The 19,931-nt window shown below is 44.1% G+C and overlaps 1 protein-coding gene across 10 annotated transcripts in view; it reads right to left on the reverse strand.

The window, feature by feature from the left end:
- The window catches only part of LOC139462524 (transcription factor ETV7-like), an 89,871-nt gene that overhangs the window by 39,477 nt on the left and 30,463 nt on the right, over nt 1–19,931 (reverse strand). For 4 of the 10 annotated variants that reach the window (XM_071244302.1, XM_071244299.1, XM_071244298.1 and 1 more), the window contains exon 1: nt 9,147–9,257. The exons of 3 other annotated variants lie outside the window; for them this stretch is intronic. In XM_071244302.1, the coding sequence (XP_071100403.1) occupies nt 9,147–9,219 (73 nt within the window). In that variant the 5' untranslated portion in view covers nt 9,220–9,257. Of the gene's footprint in view, nt 1–7,769; nt 7,836–8,384; nt 8,422–9,146; nt 9,258–10,881; nt 10,952–19,931 lie in introns of those variants that run through there. 3 more of the 10 variants (XM_071244306.1, XM_071244304.1, XM_071244305.1) reach the window with 3 other exon arrangements.

Genomic DNA, 19,931 nt, shown 5'->3' on the forward strand with positions numbered 1-19,931 from the left:
GGTGTTGAAGGTGTGGTGGATGGGGAAGGTGTGACGGATGTGGAAGGCCGGGTGGATGTGTAAGGTGTGGTGGATGTGGAAGGTGTGATGGATGTTGAAGGTGTGGTGGATGTGGAAGGTGTGGTGGATGTTGAAGGTGTGACGGGTGTTGAAGGTGTGGTGCATGTTGAAGGTGTGACGGGTGTTGAAGGTGTGGTGGATGGGGAAGGTGTGATGGATGTGGAAGACCGGGTGGATGTGTAAGGTGTGGTGGATGTGTAAGGTGTGGTGGATGTGGAAGGTGTGATGGATGTTGAAGGTGTGGTGGATGTTGAAGGTGTGGTGCATGTTGTAGGTGTGACGGGTGTTGAAGGTGTGGTGGATGGGGAAGGTGTGATGGATGTGGAAGGCCGGGTGGATGTGTAAGGTGTGGTGGATGTGTAAGGTGTGATGGATGTTGAAGGTGTGGTGAATGTGAAAGTTGTGGATGGTGGAGAAGGTGTGGTGGATGTGGAAGTTGCAATAGAATGTTGAAGGTGAGCGGGTGTTGAAGGTTTGGCTGATGTTGAAGGTGTGACGGGTCTTAAAGGTGTGGTGGAAGGGGAAGGTGTGGTGGAAGGGGAAGGTGTGGTGGATGTTGAAGGTGTGACGGGTGTTGAAAGTTTGGTGAATGTGGAAGGTGTGGTGGATGTGGAAGGTGTGGTTGATGTGGAAGGTGTGACGGTGTTGAAGGTGTGGAGGGTGTTGAAGGTGTGGAGGGTGTTGAAGGTGTGACGGGTGTTGAAGGTGTGGTGGGTGTTGAAGGTGTGACGGGTGTTGAATGTGTGGTGGATGTTGAAGGTATGGTGGATGTGGAAGGTGTGGTGGATGTGGAAGGTGTGGTGGATGTTGAAGGTGTGACGGATGTTGAAGGTGTGACGGGTGTTGAAGGTGTGGAGGGTGTGGAAGGTGTGGTGGATGTGGAAGGTGTGGTGGATGTTGAAGGTGTGACGTGTGTTGAAGGTGTGGAGGGTGTTGAAGGTGTGGAGGGTGTTGAAGGTGTGGAGGGTGTTGAAGGTGTGGTGGGTGTTGAAGGTGTGACGGGTGTTGAAGGCGAGACCGGTGTTGAAGGTGTGGCGGGTGTTGAAGGTGTGATGGATGTGGAAGAGTATGTTGAGAGTAGGGTCAAGGTTAAGATTTTGGTTTGGTGCTTGAGGCTGGGGTTGCATATGAAGGTGGAATGGACATTGGGAGTTTGGTGGATGTTGAAGGCGGTGATGATGTTGAGACTGGGTTTATTGTTGGAGGTGCGGCGAAAAACAAGTCCTCATCAGTCAGTCAGGGGGACGTGTGGTCTATTTATGGTCAGTAGTAGGTCGAGTCGGATATTACCGCACGACATGTGTGGGACGTGAATTATATAGAACAGGATGCGCCGTGTGCTATACATGCACTTGCCGCGCAGTGATATGTACAAGCTGGGTCGTAAGTGTTTGTGCTGCCAAGAACCAACCACAATATTCATATATATCATATAACCCCCTTCCAACTCGATGATGAAGACAATTACACAGGAAACGCGCACGTCATTCCGATCCAATTATCAAGTCTAGATGGGCCGGAAACCTCAGGACACCTTTGTTTTATGGGACAAAATAAATTTATATTCAAACACTTCCTAAAAGAACTTGCTTCTATATTCTCACAGCAAATGATACCGATCCAACATGTATTTGTTTGCAATTCACACCGTTTCATTTCCTACGAATCCTTATCGGCCTTTACGAACGAGACTCTAAGTTAGCAAACGAATAATTTTCAACCTTGTGTCCTAATATGGCGTTGATTGAGATGCAAATCAAATCTACATAATAACGCCAATGCTTCAGCAAAATTCATCTATCATATCCGCATCTCACGCTGTTCATATGCTAATCTGATTACCAAGCGGTAAACACGGGGAATACCCCAACTCAGCAGCCATGGCCCCTGTACCAACACGTGACTTGCCCTTGTTGTCACCGATAGGCGGTTTGTGGAAACTTACAACTTGGCATCCTCGTCTTAATATGTAACCATTGAAAGAATACCGGGAAACAGCATACCATTCACCGCAATACCCAATACACTGTCAGGAAGTCATTTTACACAGCTCTTGCACAAAGCTTCAATGCGGAAGATAGAAATACAAATTTAGATATGCCTTAGTTTGAATTAAGTACACGTCACAAATATACCGCGAGAGGTGTTTTTCGCTGTATTCACAAAAACCTTCATTCATGTGTCAAATTAGTCTAAGATGTGTCAAAAATATCTCTGATATTTGGGCTCACTCAATATTTTTGGGGGCGTCGGGTGGCCTAGTGGTTAAAGCGTTCGCTCGTCACGCCGAAGACCCGGGTTCAATTCCCGACATGGATGCAATGTGTTAAGCCCATTTCTGGTGTCTCCCGCCGTGATATTGCTGGAATATTGCTAAAAGCGGCTTAAAACCATACTCACTCACTCACAAATAATCTATAAACACAGAGGCTGACATGTACTTGTGTCATTGAAACAGGATACACTATTGGTTTACAGCATAGCCTGTTGACTATAAAGGGCATTTTTTCTCGACAACTCCTGCTCAAAAGTTGTTTGATCAAGGTTATATCATTCAAGACCGCAGTGAAGCTTTCAATACGTGTCATGGTAGACATTTGATGGACATGGTAAATTTGACCAAGAGGATGACTGATGCAATTGAACCATTTAGAATTGTAGCATATCTTCACGTGTTTTTTTCAGATGAACACTTGACCTGCCTCTGCATGTATTTGTGACGGGCGCCACGGGGGACAGGATTCGCTGACCTTTTCGTGAACACCTGGTATCATCATTAACTGATATATGAATCGTGCCACTGATTGCTTTAAGCAGAGATTTGCTATGAATTTGGAATGTTTTTGTAAAAGTTTATTCTATTGTAATAATATTGCAATTGGTAAAAACACTATCGCAATACTTTGGCAACATATGAGTGTGGTAGTTTCAACTATTGCAATAGTATTGTGATAGTGTGACATACTGACAACGCTAGATGTGGGAGGAAAGCCCCAAGTGATGCAGGTCGCAGACGTTTACAACTTAGGTAAAATCCATGAGGACAGGTTTTGTGCTGACAAATCTAGAAACATACTCTGCGCGACTCTAAGATTCGAACCCTGTTTTGTGGCACATCTAATTCTGCACAGCTACGACTGGACCACCCGTGCCCCCTCTGTCGATGGTATAACGTGGTATTCATTCATTATGATACCCGTTATCCAAGGAAATAGAGGAAACCTGCAACACAGTCTGTACACTATATTAGGTGGTGGGTTTTGAGGGAGGGGATAGGGGTGGATGTTGAGGGTGTGGTAGATGTTGAGGGAGGGGATAGGGGTGGATGTTAAAGGTGTGGTGGGTGTTGAGGGAGGGGATAGGGGTGGATGTTGAAGGTGTGGTGGATGTTGAGGGAGGGGATAGGGGTGGATGTTGAAGGTGTGGTGGATGTTGAGGGTGTGGTGGATGTTGAGGGAGGGGATATGGGTGGATGTTGAGGGTGTGGTAGATGTTGAGGGAGGGGATAGGGGTGGATGTTGAGGATGTGGTAGATGTTAAGGGAGGGGATAGGGGTGGATGTTAAAGGTGTGGTGGATGTTGAGGGAGGGGATAGGGGTGGATGTTGAGGGTGTGGTGGATGTTGAGGGAGGTGATATGGGTGGATGTTGAGGGTGTGGTAGATGTTGAGGGAGGGGATAGGGGTGGATGTTGAGGGTGTGGTGGATGTTGAGGGAGGGGATAGGGGTGGATGTTGAAGATGTGGATGTTGAGGGAGGGGATAGGGGTGGATGTTGAGGATGTGGTGAATGTTGAATGTGTGGGTATTGAAAGTAGGTAGGTGTTGAAGGTTTGGTGGATGTAGAAAGTGTGGTGGATGTTGAAGGTGTGGTGGATCTTGAAGGTGTGGTGGGTGTTGAAAGTGTGGTGGATGTTGAAGGTGTGGTGGATGTTGAAGGTATGGTGGATGTTGAAGGTGTGGTGGTTGTTGAAGGTGTGGTGGTTGTTGAAGGTGTGGAGGGTGTTGAAGGTGTGGTGGGTGATGAAGGTATGGTGGGTGTTGAAGGTGTGGTGGGTGTTGAAGGTGTGCTGGATGTTGAAGGTGTGATGGATGTTGAAGGTGTGGTGGATGTTGAAGGTGTGGTGGATGTTGAAGGTGTGACGGGTGTTGAAGGTGTGGTGGATGTGGAAGGTGTGGTGGATGTTGAAGGTGTGGTGGATGTTGAAGGTGTGGTGGATGTTGAAGGTGTGACGGGTGTTGAAGGTGTGGTGCATGTTGAAGGTGTGACGGGTGTTGAAGGTGTGGTGGATGGGGAAGGTGTGATGGATGTGGAAGACCGGGTGGATGTGTAAGGTGTGGTGGATGTGTAAGGTGTGGTGGATATGGAAGGTGTGATGGATGTTGAAGGTGTGGTGGATGTTGAAGGTGTGGTGGATGTTGAAGGTGTGGCGGATGTTGAAGGTGTGGTGCATGTTGTAGGTGTGACGGGTGTTGAAGGTGTGGTGGATGGGGAAGGTGTGATGGATGTGGAAGGCCGGGTGGATGTTGAAGGTGTGGTGGATGTTGAAGGTGTGACGGGTGTTGAAGGTGTGGTGGATGTGGAAGGTGTGATGGATGTTGAAGGTGTGGTGGATGTTGAAGGTGTGATGGATGTGGAAGACCGGGTGGATGTGTAAGGTGTGGTGGATGTGTAAGGTGTGGTGGATATGGAAGGTGTGATGGATGTTGAAGGTGTGGTGGATGTTGAAGGTGTGGTGGATGTTGAAGGTGTGGCGGATGTTGAAGGTGTGGTGCATGTTGTAGGTGTGACGGGTGTTGAAGGTGTGGTGGATGGGGAAGGTGTGATGGATGTGGAAGGCCGGGTGGATGTTGAAGGTGTGGTGGATGTTGAAGGTGTGACGGGTGTTGAAGGTGTGGTGGATGTGGAAGGTGTGATGGATGTTGAAGGTGTGGTGGATGTTGAAGGTGTGGTGGATGTTGAAGGTGTGACGGGTGTTGAAGGTGTGGTGCATGTTGAAGGTGTGACGGGTGTTGAAGGTGTGGTGGATGGGGAAGGTGTGATGGATGTGGAAGACCGGGTGGATGTGTAAGGTGTGGTGGATGTGTAAGGTGTGGTGGATGTGGAAGGTGTGATGGATGTTGAAGGTGTGGTGGATGTTGAAGGTGTGGTGGATGTTGAAGGTGTGGCGGATGTTGAAGGTGTGGTGCATGTTGTAGGTGTGACGGGTGTTGAAGGTGTGGTGGATGGGGAAGGTGTGACGGATGTGGAAGGCCGGGTGGATGTGTAAGGTGTGGTGGATGTGGAAGGTGTGATGGATGTTGAAGGTGTGGTGGATGTGGAAGGTGTGGTGGATGTTGAAGGTGTGACGGGTGTTGAAGGTGTGGTGCATGTTGAAGGTGTGACGGGTGTTGAAGGTGTGGTGGATGGGGAAGGTGTGATGGATGTGGAAGACCGGGTGGATGTGTAAGGTGTGGTGGATGTGTAAGGTGTGGTGGATGTGGAAGGTGTGATGGATGTTGAAGGTGTGGTGGATGTTGAAGGTGTGGTGGATGTTGAAGGTGTGGCGGATGTTGAAGGTGTGGTGCATGTTGTAGGTGTGACGGGTGTTGAAGGTGTGGTGGATGGGGAAGGTGTGATGGATGTGGAAGGCCGGGTGGATGTGTAAGGTGTGGTGGATGTGTAAGGTGTGATGGATGTTGAAGGTGTGGTGAATGTGAAAGTTGTGGATGGTGGAGAAGGTGTGGTGGATGTGGAAGTTGCAATAGAATGTTGAAGGTGAGCGGGTGTTGAAGGTTTGGCTGATGTTGAAGGTGTGACGGGTCTTAAAGGTGTGGTGGAAGGGGAAGGTGTGGTGGAAGGGGAAGGTGTGGTGGATGTTGAAGGTGTGACGGGTGTTGAAAGTTTGGTGAATGTGGAAGGTGTGGTGGATGTGGAAGGTGTGGTTGATGTGGAAGGTGTGACGGTGTTGAAGGTGTGGAGGGTGTTGAAGGTGTGGAGGGTGTTGAAGGTGTGACGGGTGTTGAAGGTGTGGTGGGTGTTGAAGGTGTGACGGGTGTTGAATGTGTGGTGGATGTTGAAGGTATGGTGGATGTGGAAGGTGTGGTGGATGTGGAAGGTGTGGTGGATGTTGAAGGTGTGACGGATGTTGAAGGTGTGACGGGTGTTGAAGGTGTGGAGGGTGTGGAAGGTGTGGTGGATGTGGAAGGTGTGGTGGATGTTGAAGGTGTGACGTGTGTTGAAGGTGTGGAGGGTGTTGAAGGTGTGGAGGGTGTTGAAGGTGTGGAGGGTGTTGAAGGTGTGGTGGGTGTTGAAGGTGTGACGGGTGTTGAAGGCGAGACCGGTGTTGAAGGTGTGGCGGGTGTTGAAGGTGTGATGGATGTGGAAGAGTATGTTGAGAGTAGGGTCAAGGTTAAGATTTTGGTTTGGTGCTTGAGGCTGGGGTTGCATATGAAGGTGGAATGGACATTGGGAGTTTGGTGGATGTTGAAGGCGGTGATGATGTTGAGACTGGGTTTATTGTTGGAGGTGCGGCGAAAAACAAGTCCTCATCAGTCAGTCAGGGGGACGTGTGGTCTATTTATGGTCAGTAGTAGGTCGAGTCGGATATTACCGCACGACATGTGTGGGACGTGAATTATATAGAACAGGATGCGCCGTGTGCTATACATGCACTTGCCGCGCAGTGATATGTACAAGCTGGGTCGTAAGTGTTTGTGCTGCCAAGAACCAACCACAATATTCATATATATCATATAACCCCCTTCCAACTCGATGATGAAGACAATTACACAGGAAACGCGCACGTCATTCCGATCCAATTATCAAGTCTAGATGGGCCGGAAACCTCAGGACACCTTTGTTTTATGGGACAAAATAAATTTATATGATATGAAATTTGTGTCCATACGTTGCCTCTTTTTGACAGTGTGCCAAGCTTTCGTGTGTCGTGGTGTCCCTGTTATGAATATTATAAACACATACATTTGTAATAAAATTAGGTAAGTGTGTGTGGGGCGGGTTGTGGGGGGTTGAGGGAGTGTGTGTGTGTGTGTGTGTGTGTGTGTGTGTGTGTGTGTGTGTGTGTGTGTGTATGTGTGTGTGTGTGTGTGTGTGTGTGTGTTGGGGGTCGAATCACTTCCGGATTCGAAAAAAGGACTGAGCCTGGTGTTACATAATGCATGAAGGTGACTATAAGATTTAAATAGTCTGGGGCTATGTTTGGAGTCGCGATCGGACGGTAAAGAAAAACACGTGTTGTATTTGTACTAAATAGGATCACGTACAACCAGGCTGGACGCAGGTCGGTCGGCCGGTCAAAGAAGTGTTATCAGACCCAAGTCAGTACAGGGTGATGGGCGATACGGACCTATCAGTGACACGCAGTCAGTAGTGCGAGTGCACTCACTAAAGACGCATTGACACAAGAAGACGAAGAATAAGAAAAAAGGGAGAAGAAGCGGAAGGAGAAGAAGAAAATGAGAAGGGAAGGGGAAGTAGAACGCGGAGAAGGATGAGGAAAAGAAGAAGAACCCTAAAGCAGCGACGTGGGTGGAGAGAGAGAGGAAGAAGGTGTGTGTGTGGAAGCTGCGTCGGGGGAGTGTGTGTGTGTGGGGGGTTCTATATGTAATACTAGTAAGCATCCTATGTTAGTCCAACTTGTACACCAACGCCGTTCGGTATGAGAATAAACTATTTTAAAACCAAAGTGTAAGATAAAATGTGACTCACCGCCTATTTCAACACGAGCAGCTTCTGTCAATGAAACGTGAAGTTTTCGGCCCACACGCACGCATGGCTGGCGTCCACAGATTCACAACCAGTCAACGCATTCAAACGCGTATATGATACACGAAAACGCTTTGAATAAAACGCGGGGCATTGAACGAATGACAGGTAAACTTGGGTAGGCTGTCCAACGCAACGAGAGATGCGTGGAAGACAATGCATGCGCGTAACAATGCATGTACGTGACAATGCATGCGCGGGGTAATGCATACAAATATGCAACCCGTGCTGTAAACGCGGGAGATACCGGGGCAGCTGTAACCCGATAAAAGGCATGTTTGTTAACAATTCAAGCTGCTTATAAATTATGCACTTGCAGCGAACACAGATGATCCGTTAATCTGGACCCCGTCTATCCGGACACCCGCTTCAGAACAGTTGAAGGCGGGTCAATTTCCACCTGGAAATACTAATACAGTAATAAGGTGATATTACTCCGAAACAAAGTTTCGCTTATCCGGTCATTCGTCATTCCGGACGATTTCAAGGGGAATGATACTGTCCAGATAAACAGGGATCCGTTGAATATACCGATTGTGAAATTTAAAGATTACATACCAAATTGTTGGAAGAAATTCCTTAAATACGAAGGTGGCATCACTTGCATTTCAGGAAGATAGCTGTGCTGTGCGTAATATAACAGGACTCATTATCTGTGTTGACAAGCAGAGCAACTATTCATCATTAGATACGTATGCGGATATAACGAGGCATTGAGTCATAAAGGAATGATGGACGAATGTCTCTATGCGGATATAAACCACTCCAGTGCCAGTGTAATTACAAGGATGCTCGCGTTCAAGTACCCACCGTAACTTACTGTCAAGAAGTGGGTATCCTTGTCAAGGCAGTTGGCAAACACATTCATAATCATATCTAAACCAAAATCTCTTTCTTAAAAGTGAAAGTAAATGTATCCGCTATTCGACGGAAGTTTGGTTTCGCTACCAACAAGTTTCATGTTTTGCATTATTGATGATGAACTTATGATGATGAAGTATATGACGGTTATTAAAATGATTACGTACAGAAGACAGGTCATATTCTTTCTGGTGGTGTGAATCATCGTCAAGGCAGTTGGGAAATGCATATTCTAAGTCATATTTCAAATAATACCACTTTCTTTGAAAGTGAAAGTAAAAAACCCGATGTTTTCAGGAAGTTTAGTTTCGCTACTAACAAGATTAAAAATTATGGTTGCATCAAGGATAATGACGTTTAAGATGATCAAACGTATGGCTTATTTAAATGATAATATTAATACACAGGTAAAAACGCGTATTTGCTCCTTTTTTAAAAGAAAATAATACTTTTACCTACTTTTATGAAGACGGAGTGCAAAAGGGCATCCAGTGACAGGATTAAGTAACACCGTCTCCTTAGTCTCCAACATTTTAGTGGGACACTGCGACGCTAAAGCCAGCTACCTGAGACAATCCGACGCTCGTGTGATCACAACGTGCACTAACTATAGGTAATATAAACAAGTCGAGTCACGCAGCCCCCTAAAGATCCGAGCTCACTTCTGAGAATCGGACCCCAGCAAGATAACACATTTTCCACATGTGTATAAATAAATATTCCCACAACATTTCCTGTGCTTATGTTAATCGATGGCAATGGTTTCAAACTCCTAACGGTTATATCAGAATAAAAAAGTTACATTAAGATAAAGAGAGAAAACATTTAACGAGTTTATAAAAAAAATCAGTGAAAGTAGAACCGGGCTTATTTACCAACACGCGGATGGTGAATATAGCATTGGTGCACGTTGGGACACCCTGTAGACGTTTAACGGTTAAATCATTGATAAAAGATTTTGTATTTACCCATTTTGAATCCTCATATTGTCAATGACACAAATTGTACTGTTGTACCCGGAAACTGTTTCCTCTGGCCAATCAGAGCGATCTTTCAACTTCCTGGTTAACTTCATTGATAATGAATAGGCTTGTGACGGGCCGCTCTCGGCTCACCTGTGTGCAAGCGTTTAGAGCCTGTTCAGGGCCAGCGTAGCGGAACGCACGACCCCGAATGAGAATAGGTACTGTCACTACTAAAATGACAGGATTTGCTTGTAAAGAGATTCGCGCATGTCGAGTGGGGTAACAGGTTTCACGTTGAAGAAAGTGCCCGTTGGCTATATAACGTTGGTGGGCATAGCTTGTTGTGTATAAACAGCGCACACACGCAGTGTCGGGCTACGGTAAATCATATAAAAAAACAGCTAGTGTACTTATGATTCTCAGAAACAAGGACATGCGCAGGTTTTCAACACACACGTACATCACATTTGCAGTTTGGTTGTTGTTTAACGCCGCACTCAGCAATATTCCAGGTATATGACGGCGGTCTGTAAATAATCGAGTCAGCTCAGTGATTGATATAATGACTACTCATCCACGCAATTGGGACCGATGACATGTATCAACCAAGTCAGCGAGCCTGACAACCCGATCCCGTTAGTCGTCTCTTACGACAAGACTGGGTTGCTGAAGAGCCTTCTTCACAGGCCTCACCACGTGTGCATGTACACACGCAGACACCGTGCCTGACACCAGACAAGGTGTGGTGGGGTGAAATGGTGTTTAACGTCGCGTCCAAGGTTATTGCACGTGTATAGCGACGTGCATGCAGGTGTGTGTGGCCGCTTGTACTGGTCGGACTAATGCCGATTTTATAGTGCTGGCCCATAACCATCTTTTAACGTCTTATGGCATTACGCGGTCGGAGTTTGAACCCCGACCTTCCGCTGTCTTGGAAGACGCCTACCACTTGTTCACGGAGGCGGTCCGACACCAGACAACGCTTGACATAATACGCCATTCTTGTTTCAAGGCTCTGTGATTGATACCAGAACGTCGTTTTTGACTCTAGACACCGTGCCTGACACCAACATGCGCTTGACATCAGACATGCTTGACACCAGACATGCTTGACATTAGACACCTTCCTTGACACAATACGCCGTGGTTTGACACCAGACACCTGATTTGACACCTTGTGTACCACAACACTTGGACAAAATGTTGAATAGATCAATATATTAACTTACCTTGTCGACTACCTACAGAAGTGTCACGGAAATGGCTACTTCCTAAACACCGGAGACAGGTTAATGCCTTCATGGACAGAAGGGAGAACATGCAATTACACTGATAACCCCCTTCCGTGTGTTCATATAATTTGCGAACATAGCAACAGGAACACAACTATACTTCCGATATGAAATTGTTGAACTATTTCCTAAAAGGAAGGACATTCCTGAAGCGCGTAGTCAGCGTAATTGATGTGTTCAACAGGGTACGTGTGAGTATCTCTGTTACTTCATGTTGACCTTTGAGCCCATGACAGGATGGATGGACTTTGGTTGGCAAAAGACAGAACTAGAAATCTACTGTTAATAATAGAGTACATAGCTCATTATACACATAGAAACTACTCCTACAATTGTGCAACAGGACGATAAACTTTCTTTGTGAAAGAATATGTTTTACAACGCCTTGTTTCAGCTTCTATAGTCCAGTGCTTACAAGTCTTTATTACTGTGTTGCAATGTCTATATACTGACGGAATGTATACATCTCATGTTGCAATGTGTATATTCTTCTTCTGCTATGTTTATATTTTTGTGTTGCAAGGTCTATATTCTCCTTCTACAACGTTTATATTCTTGTGTTGCAATGTTTATATTCTCATGCTTCAATATACACATTCTTGTGTTGCAATGCCTATATTCTCATGCTGCAATATATACATTCTTGTGTTGCGATGCCTATTTTCTCATGCTGCAATATATACATTCTTGTGTTGCGATGCCTATTTTCTCATGCTGCAATATATACATTCTTGTGTTGTCATGCCTACATTCTCATTCTTCAAATTATACATTATTGTGTAGCAATGCCTACATTCTCATTCTTCAAATTATACATTATTGTGTGGCAATGCTTATAGTCTCATGCTTCAAATTAAACATTCTTGTGTTGCGATGCCTATATTCTCATGCTTCAAATTAAACATTATTGTGTAGCAATGCCTATATTCTCATTCTTCAGATTATACATTATTGTGTAGCAATACCTACATTCTCATTCTTCAAATCATGCATTATTGTGTAGCAAAGCCTATATTCTCATTCTTCAGATTATACATTATTGTGTTGCAATACCTACATTCTCATTCTTCAAATTATACATTATTGTGTTGCGATGCCTATATTCTCATGCTTCAATATATACATTCTTGTTTTGCGATGCCTACATTCTCATTCTTCAAATTATACATTATTGTGTTGCAATGCCTACATTCTCATTCTTCAAATTATACATTATTGCGTTGCGATGCCTATATTCATGTGGTGCAATATTGATATTCCTTTGTTGCAATGCCTATATTCATGTGCTGCAATATTGATATTCCTTTGTTGCAATGCCTATATTCATGTGCTGCAATATTGATATTCCTGCATTGCAATGCCTATATTCGTGTGATGCAATATCGATATTCCTGTGTTGCAATGCCTATATTCTCATGCTGCAATAATTATAATCCTGTGCTGCAATGTCTATATTATAATACTGCAATGTTCATTTTCTACCGTACTCTGAAGTGTTTGTGCTGTGTCACATACCGACTACACAGCTTAAACAAGGCGTTGTAATGACGATATCAGTTAAAACACGTTCAAGCAGGGCGGTAGATGATCAGAGTTGATAAAGACACATGACGCAGTTGAAGAGTGGAAATAAGGGCCTGTTTGTGATAAATGTTTCCGGCCATTAATTTCTGAAAAAACCCACGCCAGGTGACGTCGTAGCATGACGACCTAAGAGATCGTGTGCAGGCTTCCAATCCTTCAAATACACCTCGTCCTCAAGAATGCAATGTCTTCTCAGGCAATACAAACACACTGGATTTCATCATGTACATGGGTATGTCGCTCTACATTAAACCCCAATCGAGAAAAAGAGACTCGGGGATGGGCTGATTCATTGTTGTTCGGACACCCATCTCCGCTTTTTTGGCGTTCATGCGGCGGTCGAAAATGTGGTAGAAATGTGGCATCCGGTTATCGGTGCGCATGCGTAGCATAATTAATCACAAATGTAAATAGACATGGAGACAAGTTTACACCTCCAAAGTTTTGTTTTGGGTGATGAAATTATGTTAACAGACGCGTTTACTTCACAAACGAGGGGCCATGGGGTAGTATAGAGGTGAAAGCGTTCGCTTGTCACGCTAAATACCTGGGTTCGATTCTCCACAAGGGTACATGTGTTAAGCACCATTTCTGATGTCCGCCGTCTTGATTTTGCTGGAATATTGCCAAAGGCGGCTTAAAATCATTCTCACCCACTAATTCACTTCACAAACGAACTTAACGTTGACCGTTTTTTGTTTTCATTCGAAACTGAGGAATAATCAATGCTATGTTTGGTGTCGTCCAATCGCAACCTATGAGAAATCGGCCATTCGCCTGTCGAGGTCTACTCGTTGAGGTAGACAGGAGTCCACGTGTGAACGTCACTAAGTAAGTGCAATTATCATGAACGCGCCGTTAAACCCCATTTCACCCCTGCAGTGTTAGAACTTATGCAGTAGACCCCACTTTACTGTTGCTTGCTGACATGAACAGAAGACCACAAGGAATGACAATAGGGGTGAACATAGAACACCACTGGTCATCCTGTTATTTTGTGATTACACAAGCGAGACCAAAATAAACACAGTGAATTCCCAGCGAATTCTTGTTTCGGTTTCGCCTGAAATTGTAACTGAAGCAGTAGGAAAAAGAACAGCCACATAAAGAGGGTCGAAACATTCCGCATGTGCATACAATATGCAGCTTCTTGAACTTTATCTAATAGCTCGCTAATTCGTCAGACATATGACGTTCGTTTGTTTGTTGTTTAACGTCGCACTCATCAATATTCCAGCTATATGACGGGTGTCTGTAAATAATCGAGTCCAGACAATCCAGTGATTGATATCATGAGCATCTATCCATGTAATTGGGATCGATGACATACATCAACCAAGTCATCGAGCCTGACCACCCGATCCCGTTAGGCCAGACATATGCAGTTAAGGAATAATTTCTAGAACTTCTTAAGCAAGTCCTATCATTGTATGAACTGTTTCTGATGAGGATTAATTATAGAGAAGGAGTGGCTTCAAGCTTGCACAGTCCATTAAAAATGAATTGTATTCCGTCGTACATGCACACAGAGACAGACTGACAGACACGCGTACGTACACACACACACACACACACAATCACAAACGCACGTACACACATACGCACGCACGCACGCACGCACGCACGCACGCACGCAAGCACACACACACAGAGAGACACACACACACCTTGATATAATGAAGGACAGTTCGCGTTGAATTGGGAACGCACCATTTTATAAACATGTGCTTAGGTGTGTTGTTTAGGATGAGTGGGGTGTGGTGGTGGATGCGGATGTGGTGGTGGATGTGATGGTGGTGGTGGTGCTGGTGGTGGTTATTGTAGTGGGGGTTGGGGTGGAGGGCCTGGAATTATTTTGAAAAGTTTCATTTCTTATAGAACATACCAGAAGAAAATACTTTGCATCAAGTTTTACACAAAGACACGGACATGCTGTATGCACTGAAAAAAAATGTGTTACTAGAAAAAGGTGTGTTCGACGCCTCCATTCCGAGAAACCATAAACGTTTTGAAGCAGTGACAGAAAACATATGCAGTTTCTGAATAAAATCTTTACCCCTAACAGATCCCCCAACCCCCAACCCGTACTCCCACAAAAACATATTAAATGCTCGGTCGCTTACAATTAGCAAAATCGATTCATGAAAGTATAAGAAAACATCCAGGTAAGTTGGTGGAAGTTCAAATTGTCTTACCTGTATAAAGCTACCCACCAGACCTTCGCAGAAGAACACCTACTATGCAGTGTGTGTGTGTGTGTGTTTATCATGGAGCATGAATGAATATAATCTATTTTTACAACCCCATTCCCCGAAAATTCTCTTCCCTGGAAGGGTTATAAGTTGAACAGATTTGTACCCAACCGGAAATCCCGCCCGAAAGTAAGTCATTTTAAAGTGTTAACGACACTATGCATTGTCATGCTTCGATAATGGGCCAAATAGGTCCTTATATACACATTACTTTGAGAAATATAGCGTCATGCTTACATGGGACATACAAACAGCTTATGTATAACTACTGTCATTTGAAGCTCTCTGGAAGCAGATTCGTCTTCTGAAGAAGGACTTGAAGCTTTGTGACTAGGCTAGCTTCAACTGTCATGTCACCTGCGGTGGGGACGATTGTTTAGAGGTGTGAAGAGAAGGGAAAATGAAGGTGTGTGAGGGAGGGTATTTAGGGGTTTGGGTACGGCAACTATTCCAAGGCTACATCACTAACGGCAATACAGTTACGCACGATGATGAACCCGAGAACGGATTGTTTAGTATTGAAGCTCTATAAATCAAAAGTGCCCATGTACCAATAGTACCCCTTTGTATACCAACAGTACCTTTTATACCAACATTACCCCTATATACCAACAGTACCTTTTATACCAAGAGTGCCCCTATATACCAACAGTACCTTTTATACCAAGAGTGCCCCCTTACACCAACAGAATCTCCTTATACCAGCAGTACCCCCTTATACCAACAGTGCCCCCTTTTACCAAATGTACCCCCTTATACCAACAGTACCCCCTTATCCCAACAGTACCCCTATATACCATCAGTACCCCCTTGTATAGCAACAATTACCTTTATACCAACAGTACGCCTATATACCAACAGTACCTCCTTATACCTGCAGCACCCCCTTATACCAACAGTACCCCTATATACCATCAGTACCTCCTTATACCCACAGCACCCCCTTATACCAACAGTACCCATATATACCATCAGTACCTCCTTATACCCACAGCACCCCCTTATACCAATAGTACCCCTATATACCATCAGTACCTCCTTATACCCACAGCACCCCCTTATACCAATAGTACCCCTATATACCAACAGAACCTCCTCATACCAACAGTACCCCCTTGTATAGCAACAATACCCTTTATACCAACAGTAACCCTATATACCAACAGTACGTCCTTATACCCACAGCACCCCCTTATACCAACAGTATCCCGTTACACCAACAGTACCTCCTTATACCTTCAGCACCCCCTTATACCAACAGTACCCCTATGTACCAACAGTACCCCTATATACCAACAGTACCTCCTTATACCTACAACACACCGTTATACCAACAGTACCCCCTTATACCAACAGTACCTCCTTATACCTACCGCACCCCCTTATACCAACAGTACCCCCGTCATACCTACAGCACCCCCTTATACGAACATTATCCCGTTATACCAACAGTACCCCCTAATACCAAACGTATACCGTTATACAAACAGTACCCCTGTTACCAACAGTACCCCCTTATACAAACAGTAACCCCATATACCAAGGGTACCCCGTTATACCAACAGTAACCCCATATACCAACATTACCCCTTATACCAACAATACCTCCATATACCAACAGTACCCCCTAATACTAACAGTACCCCTTACACCAACAGTACCCCCATATACCAACATTACCCCTTATACCAACAATACCCCCATATACCAACGGTACCCATAAGACAACAAGAATAAAAGAACAAGAACAAAACGATGCCAATTGTCCTCGTGGTACCTTCCTATGTCCGTCTGTAAATTGTTCGAATGAAACTTGTCTGTGTTAATTGTTCAACTGATTATTGGCCTGTGTAAATGTTCAACTGATAATTGTCCATGACATGACAGGTGCAGTATAGACACAGAATCCATCCTATGCACAATAGACATACAAACAGCGTGGACCTTAGGTGTATCAGAGAGCCTCTGTATATAGGCATACATAGACACACATCACAATCACCCGGATGTCAGGAATCGGTGTGTGTGGCGTCTTAAGGAGCCCTTATTGCCTGATCTGACAGATGGCATACAGCGATGCCCACTGTTACAGGGTTAACAGGATATACTGATAGCAAACAACGACAGGATATACTCTATAATCAACTATGGTATGATATACTGTACAGTTAACTTTGGCAGCATATACTGTACAGTCAACTATGGCGGCATATACTGTACATACAACTATGGCAGGATATACTGTACAGTCACATATAGGAGGATAAACTATACAATCACCTATAGCAGGATATACTGTCCATCCAACTATAGCAGGATATACTGTGCAGTCACCTACAGCAGGATATACTGTCCATCCAACTATGACAGGATATACTGTACAGTCAACTATGGAAGGATATACTGTACAGTCACCTATAGAAGAATATACTGTATATTAAACTATAGCAGGATATACTGTACAGTCAACTGTAGAAGGATATACTGTACAGTCACCTATAGCAGGATATACTGTACATTCAACTATAGCAGGATATACTGTGCAGTCAACTATAGCAGGATATACTGTACATACAACTATAGCAGGATATACTGTACATACAACTATAGCAGGATATACTGTGCAGTCACCTATAGCAGGATATACTGTCCATCCAACTATGACAGGATATGCTGTACAGTCAACTATGGCAGGATATACTGTACAGTCATCTATAGAAGAATATACTGTATATTAAACAATAGCAGGATATACTGTACAGTCAACTATAGAAGGATATACTGTACAGACACCTATAGCAGGATATACTGTACATTCAACTATAGCAGGATATACTGTGAAGTCACCTATAGCAGGATATACTGTACATACAACTATAGCAGGATATACTGTACAGTCACCTATATCAGGATATACTGTGCAGTCACCTATAGCAGGATATACTGTACATACAACTATAGCAGGATATACTGTACAGTCAACTATAGCAGGATATACTGTACATACAACTATAGCAGGATATATTGTACAGTCGCCTATAGCAGGATATACTGTCCATCAAACTATAGCAGGATATACTGTGCAGTCACCTATAGCAGGATATACTGTCCATCCAACTATGACAGGATATACTGTACATTCACCTATAGCAGGATATACTGTACATCAACTATAGCAGGATATACTGTACATTCAACTTTGGCATGATTTACTGTACAGTCACCTATAGCAGGATATACTGTACATTCAACTATAGCAGGATATACTGTGCATTCAACTTTGGCATGATATACTGTACAGTCACCTATAGCAGGATATACTGTACATACAACTATAGCAGGATATACTGTACATACAACTATAGCAGGATATACTGTACAGTCGCCTATAGCAGCATATACTGTACATTCAACTATAGCAGGATATACTGTATATCAACTATAGCAGGATATACTGTGCATTCAACTTTGGCATGGTATACTGTACAGTCACCTATAGCAGGATATACTGTACATACAACTATAGCAGGATATACTGTACAGTCAACTATAGCAGGATATACTGTACATACAACTATAGCAGGACATACTGTACAGTCGCCTATAGCAGGATATACTGTATATCAACTACAGCAGGATATACTGTACATTCAACTATAGCAGGATATACTGTGCATTCAACTTTGGCATGATATACTGTACAGTCAACTATAGCAGGATATACTGTACATACAACTATAGCAGGATATACTGTACAGTCAACTATAGCAGGATATACTGTACATTCAACTATAGCAGGATATACTGTATATCAACAATAGCCGGATATACTGTGCATTCAACTTTGGCATGGTATACTGTACAGTCACCTATAGCAGGATATACTGTACATACAACTATAGCAGGATATACTGTACAGTCAACTATAGCAGGATATACTGTACATACAACTATAGCAGGATATACTGTACAGTCGCCTATAGCAGGATATACTGTATATCAACTACAGCAGGATATACTGTACATTCAACTATATCAGGATATAGTGTACAGTCACCTATAGCAGGATATACTGAACATTCAACTATAGCAGGATATACTGTACATCAACTATAGCAGGATATACTGTACATTCAACTGTAGCAGGATATACTGTTCATTCAACTATAGCAGGATATACTGTACATCAACTATAGCAGGATATACTGTACATTCAACTATAGCAGGATATAGTGTACAGTCACCCATAGCAGGATATACTGTACAAAACCAGAATCATAATAAGGGCGAATCTAGGATTCACAGGATTCTGACACACTTAAGGGGCGTAACTCTGCACAGCGAATTGCAGCGGTTCAGACGACAAAGCCACCCACGGTATCTCCAGTGTTCTAGCACTATAAAACCGGATTAGTCCGGATTAGTACATGCAGCCACACTGACGCACGAATCCCGGACGGGACTCAACCCAAATAAGTACGAGAATCTGTACTTTACTAAGAAAGTGTTATCCCAAATATAACATTTGTTTAATAATAAGAGCATCTATAATGCGCCAAATTCCATTCACCAACGGAAAGCTCAAGGCGCTACATTATTATGACCCCGGTGAATGGATCAGTGTGCACTCGATTTTCATTCTCAGCTCCCTGGGAAGTGTACAACTCAACCTGCCAGGGAGGCGCCAGAAAGTGAACAGTCACATTACAACCTCATCCCACCGGGTACCCATTTACTGCTGGGTGAACAGAGGCATATTACGAACAAAGCCACTTGTCTAATGTGCTACATGTGCAACCATAGAACTCTCAGGAGTCAAGCTGCAAAAGTATCATCACGGTCACCCATCCAAGGACTCTCCGCGACTAACGTTGTTAAACTTCACCTAATTTGTGATCTGTGCTCTGTACACAGGACCATGTGGACAATACAATAATCTTGAGCGCTCAAGTGCTGTAATGGAATCGATCCCGGGGCTTCGGCATGACGAGCGAACGCTTTAAGCACGAGGCTACGCCACCTGGTATCTAACCATTACAATAATCTCGAGCGCTCAAGTCCTGTAATGGAATCGAACCCGGGGCTTCGGCATGACGGGTGAACGATTTAACCACGAGGCTACGTCACCTGGTATTTAACCATTACAATAAT

The sequence above is a fragment of the Haliotis cracherodii genome, unplaced genomic scaffold (genome assembly GCF_022045235.1).
Source record: "Haliotis cracherodii isolate W230 unplaced genomic scaffold, xgHalCrac1.p SCAF_15, whole genome shotgun sequence".
Lineage (NCBI taxonomy): Eukaryota > Metazoa > Mollusca > Gastropoda > Lepetellida > Haliotidae > Haliotis > Haliotis cracherodii.